We start from the raw sequence: 18,192 nt of genomic DNA on the forward strand, positions 1-18,192 counted from the left end.
GATAAAATTGGTATCCTGACCTGAAAATGCAATTTCTGTTTATTAAAGAGCTGGAGAGACAGGGAGACTCCAGTTACTGAACAAACACTCTATATCAATGAGGACTATCAGAATATAGAGCTATAATACTTATTTTAACAAAAAAACATGAATTACCCTACCTTTAAGTCTGACCAGGCCAAAGTCTTCTCTTTAATATTTGGATGTTATTTCAAATTATTGTTACCTTACTACCTTTTTGTATCTCTCGACTCTTATATTTATCTGTGTTTCATGCTTACTACGGTGATGATATGGCACCTGAATTTGTACCAGGATCAATAAAGGTCTGTCTGTCCTCGTAGGCTGTTTCATAGTCGTAAAACTGTCGACAACAAATAATGGATTCCCAAACCAAATTCAAACTCAAACTTTTCTCATTAGAAAAATATGTTCTTTTTTCACGGCAGGCACTTGAGTATTAACAGCCGTTGCACAGTAAAACCCTCAGTGTTCATTCAATCCCTTTTGTAACTCTCTCTGACAGTGTACCCTTTACACATCCATTTGTACTGTCTCCCCTTCCCCTCCAGTCCTCGTTAAAGAGATGACATTCACCTGGTTGGTGATGTTGCTGCATTCTGGTCTATCCGCCCAGTGTGGGCCATGTCCTGTCCAGTCATGACCTGTTCTTCCCCATCCTTTCCTGTCCAGTGGAGTCCTAACCTTACCTTACCTTACCTTACCTGTACTCTACTGTACTCTACTGTACTGTACTGTACTGCAGTGGTTCCCAAACTGGGGGTCGGGACCCAGGACCCAGGTGATCCCCAGATGATTACCGGTAGTAATGTTGCATAGCTTAATAACATTGTTTTCTTGCTCAACATTAAACGAACCAACACACAGTATACGTGTATACAGGGTATCTGCAGTTCTAATGTGACAATTCGGCTATTTCTCAATGTTTATCAAATTAAATGAGTCAAATTAAATGTAATGCCTAAACTCCTACAATTCCAAGTGCTTGTCAGGGTGGGGGGACACCAGTTCAAATGTGATCATTTTGGGGGGTCGCGGCCTGAAACGTTTGGGAACCCTTTGCTGTACTGTACTGTACTGTACTGTACTGTACTGTACTGTACTGTACTGTTCATAGTATACTATACTCTATCCCAACTCTGTTCTCTGCCCTCCTCAGTCTGTGGCCTGTGTCTTACCCGTGACTTCTCCTCCAGTTTGGTCATCATGATGATGTTGGCAGTGTGCTGTTCCCAGACCAGCCTCCAGAAGTCACAGAAAGTCTCTGGGAGGGAACCCTGTGTGGCGATGTAGGCGTTCTGACGGCGGTAGCCATCGATGTAGTTAGCGTTGATGTAGTCACTGCCCGGGACACCTGGGGTTAAAGTGTTAAAGTGTGTGTGTGGGGGGGGGGGGGGTGGGGGGGTTTGGTGGGTGGTGGTCGAGCGGGATGGGGTGGGGTGGAAGGGTGTAGGGTGAGACAGAAAACAGCAGAATGAGAGGGGGAGAGCAGAGGTGTAAAAGAGAAAAACACGATTAAGATGCTGCTCCAAAATCTATTCTACAACTGGGGTACCCAAACTTTTTAGCTCAAGAGACCTAACACAGAAATGTTCTCTCCGGGATACATCATGAATTATTATTTCAAAAACTGTGAAAACAGATGATCTGCAAAGTCACAACACATCGCGATGTGTTTTCACTATTTCTTAAACTGTCTTTACATTTATGGATGTTTGATTGATTGAAAAGCAAGCCTTTTCCCACAACTAACTTTTTACTAACTTTTTTTGCCATTTGAAAGCATTGTGCATGATTTCTTTTTTCCCCAATTTATTTGTTGATCATTTCTGAATTTCTTTTTTTTTTACACAATAAATTGATATTCCCAAAAAATGGGTCCCTACTAGGGGTGTGCCGATATTGGGCTCACGATATCGATACGATACAATATATGGCACTTTTTTATTATGAAAATATATGGGGGGGGAAGCAAATGCAAACAAATACTTCTGTTTTTGCATTATTATTATTGCCACAAAAAAAAGTAAACATTTTTATTTATTTTTTAACGCCAAAACGATACATATCGCCACAAAAACATATCGGCACACCCCTAGGTCCTACTCATTGTTTGTGTACCACTGCTTTACGATGATGTTTCATGGCAATTCAGTGACAACTGTATGACATAATATGACGTATTGTAGGGCTGCATGTCTACACACTAATCACACACAAAAACATGTATTTGTGCATGCAATTTACATGCAATTTACTTATTAAAGCTGACTCAAATCTGATCCACGGCAATGACAAAGGATACATGGATTACACACAATCTATTACCATGAAAGCAGATTTGTGTCCCAGCAATAAAGGCTGAGGATCACGCGAGGTCACGATAGAGAGCTTAGCCGCTTGAAACCTACAGTATGTACAGTACTTCACTTACCGGAGTCCCTCAGGGGTCTATACTAGGCCCCCTTTACATTGACCACTTGAACCCTAGCATCCCTATAGGGGAACATTAGCCAAAAAATACACGAAGTATACGGAAGTAGCGCTCAAAAAGGAACACTACATGGTCCTAACGAAGGAGGATATTTTGGAACGTAACAACAAGTTGTCAGGAATGGAATTTGTTAAATACATAAATAAACACATTTACGGTACGTTTTGGTTGTGCTGTGGGGCACTCGTGAATGAAAACTGTGTTTAATCGTGTTTAGAGAAGTTGTCAAAAACATGTGGAATGGTTATTGTGAAAAATATATGAGTGAAAGATATCAAAAATAACTTTTGTTTAATCCATTCAATCCAAGAACGCGTTTTATCTATATTAGACTAGATTTTAGCTATAACCATTATTTTATACTTTGGCTATTCAAAAATAGCAGATTAGTACAAGCTCATAGCGCGGCACTCAGCTTGTAGATCTGCTATCTTTGAAAAATCGTTTTTTGCAAATCTATGAATATATATTTTTAAAGCAAACATTTTTTACTCAAATCTTTGCTTCGGGGGGGGGGGGGGGGGGGGGGGGTCCTGGAACAAAATATTTTGAGATTAGGGCGGCCAAATACATCATACATCATTTTGGGGGTCCTTGACATGAAAATGTTTGAGCACCACTAATATAAAAACATACGGTTTTCAAAAAACTGTTAGGATTTAGAAGTCATCTGTAGATGCTTACCCGGTCTTAACTCATTCAATGCCATGCTTATTTTTGGAATTTTGGCTCTGAGTGCCACAGCCAAAATTCATTGTAAAAAAAAAAGTGCTTAGGAAGCGAGATACAGCCTTTTAAAGTTATAGGTTAAACAAGGAGTGGATGGAGAAGCAAATCTTTTTTTTTATTTTTTTTTATTTTTTTTTATGACGGATTTGACGGATTGTGGCGTACGCGGTGTCAGGCCACGTGACGGATTTGACGGATTGTGGCACTGAATGAGTTAATGGATTAATTGGAAAAGTTAGACAGTATGACTTATGCAGGACCCAGTGGATTGTTCAGCCATTGTGTTTTAAAATAAATGTAAGGATGATGACAAGACTAATGGGAGTACACACTTTGAGCAGCAATGACTGCAAAACCCGGTTAATACTCTGTCGCACAACAGTGTCACACACAGAACATAGCGGATCTACAAGCCCACAACGGGTCACGGATGCGACACCTTGTGGGCTTGTAGATCTGCTACGTTTGGGTCGCGACACCGTCATACGTCCAAGCATAAATTAGGCTTAAGGCTGTCTCTGCGTAACCACTTAACTGAAACTACTCGTCTTGAAAGGGATTGTGTGTGTGTGTGTGTGTGTGTGTGTGTGTGTGTGTGTGTGTGTGTGCGCGCACACGCATACTTGTGTGTTTGATTTAGGATCAGTCCTGCTCATCTGGGACCTAATACTATAATCCCCAAAATCACTGAGTCACAGCTTAAAACCATGCACGCGCGCGCGCGCACACACACACACACACACACACACACACACACACACACACACACACACACACACACACACACACACACACACACCCACACACACACACACACACACACACACACACACACACTTGATTCTCTCTCTCGGTCTCTCACATACATGGACACACAGTGTTGAGCCGTGGCCTGATTCTTCTGAAGAGAACCCAAGCCACTTGTGAGCCTTTTGAGGACACTTGAGATATGAGGGATTGAGCAGTAAACAACCAACGCTACACTATAAAGTCCTTAGTGTTCATTTACCTCTGAGAGTGACCTAACAGAGTTACAAGTGGATAGATTAACACCGAGGATTTTACTGCGTAGAGAGTCACAACAAGTAGCCACTCTTTTTGGCATATTTCCCCCCATCACAACTCATGTCTACTGTAGTCCTGGATTACCTCAAACGATGCACACATGCACACACAGACAACGCACACATACCCACAAATATAAAACGTTTAAATGACAGCAGGGTATTAATGACCTAGCAGATCAACAAGCTCAAAACGTGTCGCCTCGCGCCGCTTCGAGCTTACTGTAGGTAAAGAACACAAAAAGTTTAAATGTAGAGATGGGAGGTTTCAACTACATGTCAACTACAATACACCCCAGCCGCTTCTTTGCACCTGACAGTGAGGAGGACAGAACATGTGCAGAGGAATGCTCCATTCTGCTCCTTGCTGAACAGGTGCCCTGAACTGAACACCGTGCATAAGTCGCTATAGTGCAGCGACAGAGACCCAGCCAATTGTGTTTGTTGGAGCGCCTGGCCAAGCCAGAGTCACCGTGGAGGATTTAAACCCCAGACTCACGGTGGTGGCCATGCAGGTATTTTATCCCTGCACCACCCGGATGCCCTCAAGCCCTACTGGTCTATCATAGACAGCTTGACTAAAATGCCTTGATGTGTTCCAACTGAACAGTGAGTATGGTGCGGTAAAAAAAACACACACACACGCAGATCCACAAGCTTGAAACCCGGCGGGAAGCAACACATTTTGAGCTTGTAGATCTGCTACTACTTCTATTTTTGAATTTGAATCCTGAAAAGTAATAGTTTGGGACGTAATTCATTATTACGGTTTCATTATCATTTCATTATTTTGAGACAGAGACGATATGCACACATGTGCTGGAGAGTGTTACAATTCATGCATGTGTACTCTTTATGTGTGTTGGGTCACGTTTAACCCATTAAGACCTGGAACTGTGTCATTTTTTTATTTGAGCTAAAAAGCATTATTTTACACTTTGGCTATTCAAAAATAGCAGATATACAAGCTCGAGCTTGTAGATCTGCTATTTTTGAAAATTCGTGAAAATGTGTGCAAATCTTTGAATATATATGTTACAGGTAGATTGGCATTCCAGGTAGAATGGAAAAGAAGCGCTTATTTTCACGCGCGCGCACAAGGGGGCGAGCTTGAGGGGCCGGGCTGGCGGGCTATGTTAGTGCAGCGAGTGGCAGTTCAATGGGGCAAACCATAGAGGGGCAAATGCAGTCCCCACAACATCATTTACGATTCTGTCCCTATCGGTACATAACTCGAACGGCGCTGATTCGAATCAGCAGACCATCGGCTGGTCGTCGCGGGCACTCGCGCCTGGAGGCGCTCGGGCGCGACTTCCTCAGCCTCAAGGTCTGCTGATTCGGCGCGCCTCCGTCATGGTCCAAAACTATACTTTATCGGCGAAAAAAAGTAGTCCGCGGTTGTTTGAAAAAGTAATGTCCCAAGCGGCAGTCAAACCCAGACTTCCACTGGTAGTGGATGGGGAGTCTAATGATTATCGAAGTGCGCCACTGAAGCTGGTATGTATGTACATCCATGTTGTCCTCGTCGCCGTCCTCCTGGCATCGCAGCCCCGCACCGAGCCTAAAAACAAGCGCTCTACTTCCATTCTACCTGGAATGCCAATCTACCTGTGACATATATATTTCTAAAGCGAACATTTTTAACTCAAATCTTTGCTTCTGGGGGTCCCTGGAACAACATATTTTGATGGGGGTCCGCGGCCAAATACATATAATTTTGGGGGTCCTTGACATGAAAAAGATTGAGCACCACTGACATAGAAACATACGTTTTTCAGAAAACTGTTGGGAATTAGGAGACATGTAGAATCGGCTTCAGGTCTCAATGGGTTAAGTGCGCACGTCTTTTCTCAGCTGAAAAAATAAATAAATAAGACGAGCGAGCGAGCGACAGCCAGGGCTCCAGGACAGCCAGGGGTAGATGGAGGGGCACCTCACACACACATGCTCTGCCCAGATAAGGCTCATCTGTTCAGACTTGGCCACCCACTGCCTGCCTCTGTACATGCTGGAGCTGCCAGTTTCCTTGCCTCAGGTCTTTCAGCACCAAGTGGGTAAAGTGAGCTTCAGGAAGGGAGAACGCTACGAGACAATGACTTCTCTTTCTCGCTTTAGACCAGCCAGAAATCCACTGTAATGGGTGTACAGCTAAAATGGTGCGTATCCCTCCCCCATGCATTATGAGTATAATCTGCCCTTTCAGACATCATGCACTTTTAGTTAATTGGCTAAACATGGGAGGAAATAGCAGTTTTGTTGCTGGGTTCCATGGTGGGTGGATGCAGCGTCTTGAAATGTAATGTACAGTAAGCACTGCTGACTTTTAAAAATAGGAAATAAATAGGAATGTAGCTAATCTGCCGGATGCAGACATACTGTACAGCAGCACTTAAGCCAGCCATGAAGCACATCTTTGGACCGTTGTCTTAAGAGCCTCCGCAGGTCATGTCTACACTAATCTCTCAAGACAGATTGGTTCCTGATTGTGTCCACACGAATACATTCTCATTTTAAGGCAGCATAAACAAAAGAGCAGCATTTCACATTTTTTTCATGACACTGTTGTTGGACAAAGTATAAAATAATGCTTAAGTGGTTCATCGATTCGTTGATACTGTATATAAACATTTAAACATAAAAAAAAAAAAAATCAATAGAATAATTGCTTTAAAAAGTATGGATAGTTGCAGCCCTATTCCTTACATCAACCTGCACTCGCTCTTTTTATTCTTGTTTTAAGAAATACATTAATTTAAACTTCAGTCGAGGTGTGGTGAAATGACATTTTGATCCATTTCTATGGCAGTATCAGAAACGACAGACAGCAGAACTGCATAATGAGACTGACAAACTTGGAGAAAAAATGTCAGGGACTTCTAGAAATGCAATAGCTACTCCAGGCATCATCGTGGTTCAGAGACTCTGCCTGAAGACCAGAAGCCTAATATCTCCCCCAGCCAAGGAAGAGTCCCCTTTAGGCTAGTGATTAAGATGTTTGGCTGTAGTGTCCCCACCCGAGTTTGAATTCCGGGTATTACGTAGACTAAACCCGAATCGTGGAGTGTTCGTACTAAAACGGGGGCCAGCTGTGTGCTCTCTGTTTTAGGGGTTTGAAAACACAGGAGTAGTGTGGACACTAAAGCGTAAAATTGATCACAATTATGCATTATAAAACAAAAATGTGGATGTAGCCTCACGCACGTACTGTGCGCACGCAAACATAGAACTTAGCCAGCCACATCTTTGGACTGTTTCAGTTCCACCCCATGGATAGCAGTTGGTAAAAGAAAAGCAATATGAAAATCTTACGCTTAGTGTCCAATCTAAGTTAACACAATTATGCATTTTAAAACCAAAATGAGGATGTAGCCTCACACATACACGCACGTACGTACGCACGTACACACGCATGCACGTACGGCCACATGCACGCATGCACACACACACACACACGTTTTTCTTACCCTCAATGCTGGAGAGAACGACCCTGGAATGGTCGTAGGCGATGACGTTTGCGTAACGGTTCTTTGGTTTGTTGACTTCCAGGTTGGAATTTTCCCAAGTGAACTGTTGGCCAGGGTCAACAGACTACAACACACACACACACACACACACACACACACACACACACACACACACACACACACACACACACACACACACACACACATCAATGGATTACAACATTGAAAGGTTCTTTCTCAAGGTCGTACCTGTAAAGGAGTATGCCTGTAATGTTGTGTATATACTAAAGGGACCTTGAGGATGTTCCCACGTTTCTTTGGCATGAAAATGGTTGAGAACCAGTGGTATATACTGTATACATTGACAGAAATGAAGACATTTTTCAAAATTGCAAAAATAGTAAATCTCCCTAAACGTCGCATCGTGACACATTGTGAGCTTGTTGATATTTTTTCACAGTTTTTATGGCTATATGGCTATTTGGCGGTCCTTGGCATAGAAACGTGTGGGAACCCCTGTCTTATGCAATACCCTAGATGTGCTGCTCCACATTGTTACAGCCAACCAGACACATAATGACTTAAATAAGGCTCCATGTTATGCTGGACAAGAATAAGGGGCAACATAATGCTCTCTATTTACAGGAAGAAAAATCATGTAGCCATGTTTTTTTTTTTCTCTTTTACTTTGAAATGAGAGCCTGGCTAGCAGGGCGAGATGATATAAATGTGATAAATTCCTCTGGGAGAGAAAGGTTGGTTGTGTTAGACCAACACATTAAGTTCCTGGAGGGTAATTACAGTATAAGCATGGCTGTTAGCCAGGATGAGGCAGACATGAGGTCACTATGGGGCTGTCAATGGAGAAGGACGGAGAGGGAGAGAGCCAGAGCAATTTAGCAATTTTGAATATTTTACGACACATAATTATGGTGAGGTTTGGGAAAAATGGAGGGGAGGGGTATTGAACGAGCCTGTGTGAGAGAGAGAGAGAGAGAGAGAGTGAGAGAGAGAGAAAGGGGGGGACTGAGGGAGGGTGAGAGAGAGAGAGACAGAGAGAGAGAGATAGATACAGAGAGAGAGGGGGGAGAGAGAGAGAGAGAGAGAGAGAGAGACAGAGAGAGAGAGAGAGAGAGAGAGAGAGAGAGAGAGAGAGAGAGAGAGAGAGAGAGAGAGACAGAGAGAGAGACAGAGAGAGAGAGAAAGAGAGAGAGAGAGAGAGAGAGAGCGAGAGAGAGCGAGAGAGAGAGAGAGAGAGACCGGAGAGAGAGAGAGAGAGAGAGAGAGAGAGGGAGAGAGGTTGTGTGGGGGGAGAGTACCACTTTCTATTCTCTGCCCATCATCATCATTACGGGGCCAGAGCTCTGCTCTGGACACGTATTGTTATTCGCATTATTCTGTCACTTCTTCTTCTGCCACTTTTCGCAGTTCTGGCTGAACCGCGCTGTCGGTTTTTACGAAACTCGGCCATATGGTAGATGGTCATGAAAAACGATCAATAAATAATTCTCACAATCTTTCGTCCAAAGGTGGCGCTATAGCACTCAATTGAAAATGCCAACTTTGACCAGGTACAACTCATGCCCTGTTTGACCTACAGCCATGAAACTTGGATACACATATGCGTCTCCTCATGCTTAACAACTTTCACACTCTGACTTTTGACCTCTGACCTTTAGATCTCCCACCATTTTGAATTATATGAAAAACAGTCATTGGCTCCTAACTTCTGCATTTTTTCACTTATGGAAAATCCGTTGGAAATTTTTGTAGAAAGTGGTCCAAAGTTCAAGTACGAAACGTTTCGTGCAGATTGCTCAAAAATCCCAGGAGGAGATAGATTTTAACTATTACAGTTTTATGAAAATTATTCATCTGTGCCTAAAACATACATGCAGACTCACATTTCTTTGAAACTTTGCAGAAATGTACAGGGTCATTCCAAATATCACTGAAACCAATCTTACTCCAATTGGCCAAAAGGGGGCGCTATAGCAATTTTTTGAAAAGGCAGACTTTAAACAGGCATAAGTCATGCCTCGTTTGGCCGAAAGTCGTGAAACTTGCTTACACATGTGCCTTGACTCATGAGGAACACACGTATCGATTTGACCATTAAGCTCCGCCCTTAGATTTTCCGCAATTTTGAGCAGTTTGAAAAATACTTGTTTTTGCCAGTTCTGGCTTAACCGTGCATACGCTTTTTACGAAACTCGGCCATATGGTAGATGCTCATGAAAAACTACCAAGAAATAATTCTCACACTCATTCGTCAAAGGGTGGCGCTATAGCACTCAATTGAAAGTGCCAACTTTGAACAGGTACAACTCATGCCCTGTTTGACCTACAACCATGAAACTTCGATACACACATGCGTCTCTTCATGCCCGACAACTTTCGTGGTCTGACTTTTGACCTCTGACCTTTAGATCGCCCACCATTTTGAATTATATGAAAAACAGTCATTGGCTCCTAACTTCTGCATTTTTTCACTTATGGAAAATCCGTTGGAAATTTTTGTAGGCAGTGGTCCAAAGTTCATGTGTAAAATGTTTCGTGCAGATTGCTCAAAAATCCCAGGAGGAGATAGATTTTAACTATTACAGTTTTATGAAAATTATTCATCTGTGCCTAAAACATACATGCAGACTCACATTTCTTTGAAACTTGGCAGAAATGTACAGGGTCATTCCAAATATCACTGAAACCAATCTCACTCCAATTGGCCAAAAGGGGGCGCTATAGCAATTTTTTGAAAAGGCAGACTTTAAACAGGCATAAGTCATGCCTCGTTTGGCCGAAAGTCGTGAAACTTGCTTACACATGTGCCTTGACTCATGAGGAACACATCTATCTCTTTGACCAGTAAGCTCCGCCCTTAGATTGTCCGCAATTTTGAGCAGTTTGAAAAACACTTAAACCCAGGATTTTTCAGCTATTTGCGTGAAACTGTATCATCTGTGTGATCTCCTTTTTCACAGTTACTTATCTGTTGGGCCAATGGCGTCTCCCTTAAATGAAGGCCTCACAATCTCAGGGTCGCCAGTTCAAGCCTCACTTGATGCAGACTTAATTTTACGGGGCCAGAGCTCTGCTCTGGAACTGTATTGTTATTGGCAGTATTCTGTCACTTCTGCCACTTTTCGCAGTTCTGGCTGAACCGCGCTGTCGCTTTTTACGAAACTCGGCCATATGGTAGATGGTCATGAAAAACGATCAAAAAATAATTCTCACAATCTTTCGTCCAAAGGTGGCGCTATAGCACTCAATTGAATATGCCAACTTTGACCAGGTACAACTCATGCCCTGTTTGACCTACAGCCATGAAACTTGGATACACATATGCGTCTCCTCATGCTGAACAACTTTCACACTCTGACTTTTGACCTCTGACCTTTAGATCTTCCACCATTTTGAATTATATGAAAAACAGTCATTGGCTCCTAACTTCTGCATTTTTTCACTTATGGAAAATCCGTTGGAAATTTTTGTAGGCAGAGGTCCAAAGTTCAAGTGTTAAACGTTTCGTGCAGATTGCTCAAAAATCCCAGGAGGAGATAGATTTTAACTATTACAGTTTTATGAAAATTATTCATCTGTGCCTAAAACATACATGCAGACTCACATTTCTTTGAAACTTTGCAGAAATGTACAGGGTCATTCCAAATATCACTGAAACCAATCTCACTCCAATTGGCCAAAAGGGGGCGCTATAGCAATTTTTTGAAAAGGCAGACTTTAAACAGGCAAAAGTCATGCCTCGCTTGGCCGAAAGTCGTGAAACTTGCTTACACTTGTGCCTTGACTCATGAGGAACACATCTATCTCTTTGACCAGTAAGCTCCGCCCTTAGATTGTCCGCAATTTTGAGCAGTTTGAAAAACACTTAAACCCAGGATTTTTCAGCTATTTGCGTGAAACTGTATCATCTGTGTGATCTCCTTTTTCACAGTTACTTGTCTGTTGGGCCAATGGCGTCTCCCTTAAATGAATGCCTCACAATCTCAAGGTCGCCAGTTCAAGCCTCACTTGATGCAGACTTAATTTAAGTTGAATTGCAAACAACATGACTGTATCAATGAATTCATGTGCAAATGGTAAAGATAACCTGAAATGCTTATTTGAGAGTATGTTTTTTCAACGTATGACATACTTCAGCGGTGTCAAACTCGCGGCCCGCGGGCGTTTTGCGGCCCACGGAAAGGTCCCTGGCGGCCCAGGAAATACTTTTAAAAATAGTAAATTGATACTACATCTAACAGACATAGATTCGGAGTTTAGTGGGGGAGAGCGCTGCTACTTGGCTGCAGCAAGTACCTTTGATGGCCCGCTTTGTCTCTCCCCAGCTGTGGAATGTTGTGGCTGATTGGCTCGTTAAGAGTCTATTCAACTACTAGTCGAGTAGTAATGGCTATACTCTTTGATCCTCACACAGGAGTCAGACTCTCTCTCTCTCTCTCTCTCTCTCTCTCTCTCTCTCTCTCTCTCTCTCTCTCTCTCTCTCTCTCTCTCTCTCTCTCTCTCTCTCTCTGTCTGAAGCAGCAAGTGACTTAGATGTGTTAAAAATAAATCTATCAAAGCTGCTTCTTTTATTTCTCAGGAGCTTGCCCAGTGAAATCCTCAGTGTTAATTGAACTCGGAGTGGATTTAACATTCTATCTGGGGAACGCATCTGTGTCATTTTAAGATTTATTTGGCTATTCAAAAATAGCAGATCTACAAGCTCATAGTGCTGCACTGTGAGCTTGTAGATCTGCTATTTTTGAAAAATCATGGAAATCTTTAAAAAAAAGTCTCCTAAATGCTAACAGTTTTCTGAAACACTTATGTTGCTATAATGTGGTTCTCTAACTTTGTTATGTCTATATTATATATATATATATATATATATATATATATATATAATAGGTAGTTAGAAGCATTAATCATATATGTGTTAAAAAATAAATGTATCAAAGCTGCTTCTTTTATTTCTCAGGAGCTTGCCCAGTGAAATCCTCAGTGTTAATTGAACTCGGAGTGGATTTAACATTCTATCTGCGGAAAGCATCTGTGTCATTTTAAGATTTATTTGGCTATTCAAAAATAGCAGATCTACAAGCTCATAGTGCTGCACTGAGTGCTGCACTGTGAGCTTGTAGATCTGCTATTTTTGAAAAATCATGGAAAACATTTTTTAAAATGATATACTGTAGTTATAGCAGTGACTGAGATGTAGTGGAGTAGAAGTAAAAGTTCTGGAAATTGGAAATACTCTAATAAAGTAAAACTACTTCAAATCTTTACTTAGGTACAGTACTTGAGTAAATGTAATTAGTTACTTTACACCACTGTTCTATAAATGTAATTATTTAACAACCCACACAAATTACCAGGTATTGTTTAACTTCAAATTGAATTATTCTACTTAAAATGGTTTATAATAATAATTATAATGATTATAATTATTATTATTGTTACAAATTGCATTGTTTGTTTTCTGAGACAAGTTCAGACAACAGATTGAAAAACAATGCTGTATAACTGAATGCGTGAGCGCGCATGTGTGTCCGCAACTGGTTCCTGCCCACCTCAAGTCACAATTTGACCAATCTTGCCCGGACACCAAATTGAGTTTGACACCCCTGACATACTTCATTCTGAAAATAGCCGATCTACAATCTCAAAACTTTTCAGATAGCAACGTGTTTCTGAGCTTGTAGATCGGCTGCTTTCACTGTTTTCGGTAGCGAGGAGACATACAATTTCTCTATTGGTAAATGGTTTGTGAACGAGTGATCTTAGTGTTGGCTTGGTTCATGACAGAAGGCAAGAGTTTATGATCTTCAACAGACAACATCAGCCTGGACAAAGCTATAGCACTATAGGTAGTGTTGCAGCCTACTAGCCTATCATGGGGCGGCCATAGCTGGGTGTTTAGTGAGCACGCCTAGGGAACCAGAGGCCCTGGTTGCCCCAGGTTCGATTCCAGGCCATCCCAGCATATGCGTCGATGAAATTAAATTTGTCCTTGAGCAAGACTCTTAACCCCTAATTGCTCACAGGTTCTCATTGGAAACAAGACCACAAGGACTTTCATGAACGACCTGTTAAAAGGAATTATCCTTATCCTAGTCCGAAGGTTGAGAGTTCGATTCCTGTTAATGGCAATAGGTTGAGATGTCCAATCTATCCATTCTGTTTCCATATCTCTCTCTCTCATCAATCTATTCCGTTTCCATGTCTCTCTTCAATCTATTCCGTTTCCATGGCTCTCTCTCTCTCTCTCTCTCTCTCTCTCTCTCTCTCTCTCTCCAGTTTCCATCTCTCTCTCTCTCTCTCTCTCTCTCTCTCTCTCTCTCCAGTTTCCCTGTCTGTCTGTCTCTCTCTCACTGGCCCCGTATTATCGCTGCTTGCAGCTATATTGTGTATCTTATTATTGCACCACAGTCATTTTGGGTCTCTGTGTGTCTCTTTCCCTCTCTCTTTGCCTCAATCCCTCCATCTCGCTCCCTCGTTAAAGGTTTAGTACTGAACAAAGCACACAGTCATGCAGAGAGAATGCACAGCCCATCAGAATGGTTCAAACTCGCACCACAATTACATATGGCCTCCCCTCCCTCAGTCACCACTCGGCTCTCTCCTCCCCTCCCATCTGTTTGATTCCAAAACATCCTTATTCTGTTTTTCAACTCTCCGGAACAATGGGTCAGGACCCAAGTTTGGGTCATGGTCCCATTTTTATGAGTCACAAGTAAATATTCCTTTTCAATTCCTACAAAAAAATGTTTTATTATTTAAAATATTTTCAAAAATATATATTTTTTTTAATCTAAATGTTTCAGAAAAGAAAAGTCAAACATTTTTCAATAGAATTTCCAAATGTTCCCATTAAATCGAAGAAATTCCATACATTTTATATATTTCTTATATAAGTAGTGAAAATAGCAGATCTACAGTAGAAGCTCACAACGCGTCGCATCGGCTATTTTCACTAGTTTGGTCCCGGCCGGGTAGACATTCTCTTTTGGGTCTAAAAAGCTAAAAAGTTTGTGAACCACTGTAATAGACATTTCCTCCTGTTCTCTCTATCCTCTGGTTGCCAATTTCAGTCTTAATCTGATTCTTTGCCCCAAAGCCCACTGGTTCAATACAGAAAAGAAAAGTGTTTTACCAATTTACAACAGTACAGTAGATCCCTGTGGAGCTCACTGCAATAGAAGTACTTCTGATTCTGATTGGGCTTGTTTTTTTTGTCTTTCAAGAAATGGTTCATCACGGTTCTGTGATTTTTAATGCACATGTTCAGTGCTTCCCAAACCTTTCCATGTCAAGGACCCCCAAATTCATATTTATTTGGCCGCGGACCCCCATCTGAAAATATTCAGTGCCAGGGAACCCCAGAAGATAAGATTTATGTAAAAAATATATATATATCTTTAAAATATTTAAAAAAAATAGCAGTTATGCAAGCTCGCAGCACGGCTCAAAGTGACGTATTTGGGAGCTTGTATATCTGCTATTTTTGAATAGCCAACCTACTGTATAAACGGATAAAGTGTTTAAAATGATCGTGATGCTGTATTAACACGTTTTGCTGGGGACCCCCTGGAACCCCTCCAAGGACCTCTGGGGGTCCGGGACCCGGACCCCACTTTGAGAACCAATGCATTACAGTACATCAAATGCAGCACGTGTTATAAGGAAAACAAATCAAAAAGCTTGCACCGAAAATGTACTTTTCACTACAGCATAATTATCTCCTGGCCGGTCTGCTCTCAACCATTTCTATCTATCGTTTCTCTCTCCGTCTGATTCTCTCTCGTCTGGAGCGTGGAAATGAGGGCTTGATAACCATCTGGCCGTAAGAAGACTCCCTTTGAACTTTTCAATTTCAATTTCCCTGACTGGGAGACTTCACTTAACCCATTAAGACCAGGAACGCATCTGTGTCATTTTAAGATTTCTTTGTCTATAAAAAAATAGCTTGTAGATCTGCTATTTTTGAAAAATCGTGAAAATGTGTGCAAATCTTTGAATATATGTATATTTTCTAAAGTGAACATTTGTAACTCAAATCTTTGCTTCTGGAGGTCTCTGGAACAAAATATTTTACAAATGTTAACTTGTGTTAAATGTTAACATTAATTTGAACAAATGTTTTTGATTTAAAAAAAAATAATAGTAGATCTACAAGCTCATATGAGCTTGTAGATCTGCTATTTTTTAACGGCCAAAGAAATCTAAAATGACAGAGATGCGTTCCCGGATTGAATGGGTTAATCGAGATGCTCTCGTATTCGTCAAGATAACTACAACACAATGGACGGCAAGATGAAGAGCCTTCAGTAGTTGATGGAGACGAGTGGAATGTTTTTTCATTGTATCTCTGTGTAGACACACATCAAAACAGGGCTTCACTTAAACTGGAAAGCATATAAGATCCTCTTCCTGACATCAAAGATGTATGAATTCAAACTGATACTGTCTATTTGTGCACACTACTCTACGCCAGTGGTTCTCAAAGTGGGGTACGCAGACTCCCAGGGGTCCTCAGGGGGGGTTCCAGGGGGTCCCCAGCTAAATTAGTTAATACAGCATCACAATCATTTTAACCACTTTATCCATATTTTATACTTTGGCTATTCAAAAATAGCAGATATACAAGAGCTGCGAGCTTGTACATCTGCTATTTTTATACTTCAGTTATTTGAATAAAAAAATGCGTTGTGATCTGCTATTTTCACATTTTTACAACAAACAAATCCCATTTGCGAAATGGGACATTCTGCATAATGATTACTTTTACTTTTGGTACTTTAAGTATATTTTGATGGCAATACTTTTGTACCTTTACACAAGTAAAGTTTTGAATTCAGGACTTTTACTTGTAACAGAGTATTTCTATATTGTGGCATTGTGGCTACTTTTACTCAAGTAAAACAAAATCTTGAGTACTTCTTCCACCACAGCTTAAAGATTTTTCAGAGCAGAAGAGTACCGTACCTCATACTCCTGAGAGAACTTGAGATTGTCATTTGCCTTGAGGCGCTCGATGTGATCTGCCAGCTCCGAGATGGGAACAGGCGGGTGACTAGCCATGCCTGTCGAACACAGAAACAGAAACCATTTTGATTCCCAGTCAGCAGAAGTCTTTCAGAGGGGAAATGGTAATAGTTAGGTGCCAAGCGTCTCAGGGGAGGCGTTGTTTAGTGCTCTGTCCACGGCCAGCAGAGGAAGCAAATGGAAAAGTGTGTCTTGTTAGGTGACCATTTTCCCTCTTGGCAGATGGGAAGAACAATGTGCATGTTCTCAGTGTTACTGAAGCAGGGTATCATGTCCCCAGAGGAGTATATGAATGACCATTGCTGGTATGGATAACAATTAAGAGTAGATGACAGCGGCGGGAGCCATTTTAATATTCCAGAAGCGTTGTGATGTGAGGTTATTATTTCTTTTCATTCTGAGTAGCTTTAAACTACACAGTGCAGGAGATGAACTGAACGATGTTAGTTCGTCTGACCAAGTGAGAATGAAACAGAAAGGAAAAACAAGACGACAAAGACAGAAAGAAATTGTTTTGTTTTTTTAAAAACAATGAACAATGTCAGGTGAAAGAGAAGAGGATCTTAAGTGGACTAAGACCAACTAACTTGACAAGCGTCGATAACCGCGGTACACTGACACACGGTAAGCTGTAAGGGAAAATAATAACACCAGGATTAATCTATTACCTGATCAATAAAACAACAACTTGTTAAATCATAACATAATGTGTGTGTGGTGTGGGAGCATGTGTGTGCATGTGTCTCGTGAGACAATTCATGCACAGTCTATATGCGTGTGGGTTTGCTGTACGGTACCTGGTGTCTGGAAGTTGATTCTACGTAGCTCCACAGGATCGGTGGGGTGGTGAGAGGACATGGCTTTGCTACAGGGGAAACTGCCCTTCCGACCCTCCGCTTCTGCCCTTTTCCTGGGTCAATACATCATCCAGTAGCACGCACGCACACACACACACACACACACACACACACACACACACACACACACACACACACACACACACACACACACACACACACACACACACACACACACACACACACACACACACACACACACACACGCACGCACGCACACACACACACACACGCACATACGCACGCACACACAACAGACATTTTACACATCTCTAAATGCACGGAACGAGTGTTGCAAAAATTACCATGCAGCCTTCAAAGTAAGCAATGATCTGAGCAGTCATTAAAGCGTGTTGGCATGATATAATTATTTTGATGTGCTGGCATCAGCGGGCCCTGGAAAACTACTTTGTAAGTTATGAAAGCTATTGGTGGAAGAGCTATTTGGTGCTAACTGCAGGGCAGAGGAGAGGTGGGGAATTTCTGGAGTTTGTTCACCTGTCAGGTTTGCTGGATCC

At 41.7% G+C, this 18,192-nt stretch overlaps 1 protein-coding gene across 1 annotated transcript in view; it reads right to left on the bottom strand.

Annotated features, from left to right (window-relative positions):
• The window catches only part of ptprdb (protein tyrosine phosphatase receptor type Db), a 138,769-nt gene that overhangs the window by 29,712 nt on the left and 90,865 nt on the right, over positions 1-18,192 (bottom strand). The window contains exons 22-27 of the mRNA XM_084070460.1: positions 17,980-17,987; positions 17,615-17,727; positions 17,405-17,446; positions 16,758-16,855; positions 7,773-7,896; positions 1,200-1,375 (exon numbers count right to left, since the gene is read on the bottom strand). Coding sequence (XP_083926586.1) covers positions 1,200-1,375; positions 7,773-7,896; positions 16,758-16,855; positions 17,405-17,446; positions 17,615-17,727; positions 17,980-17,987 — 561 coding nt within the window. The remainder of the gene's footprint in view (positions 1-1,199; positions 1,376-7,772; positions 7,897-16,757; positions 16,856-17,404; positions 17,447-17,614; positions 17,728-17,979; positions 17,988-18,192) is intronic.

Source organism: Gymnoscopelus microlampas, assembly GCF_963454915.1.
Source record: "Gymnoscopelus microlampas genome assembly, chromosome: 2".
Lineage (NCBI taxonomy): Eukaryota > Metazoa > Chordata > Actinopteri > Myctophiformes > Myctophidae > Gymnoscopelus > Gymnoscopelus microlampas.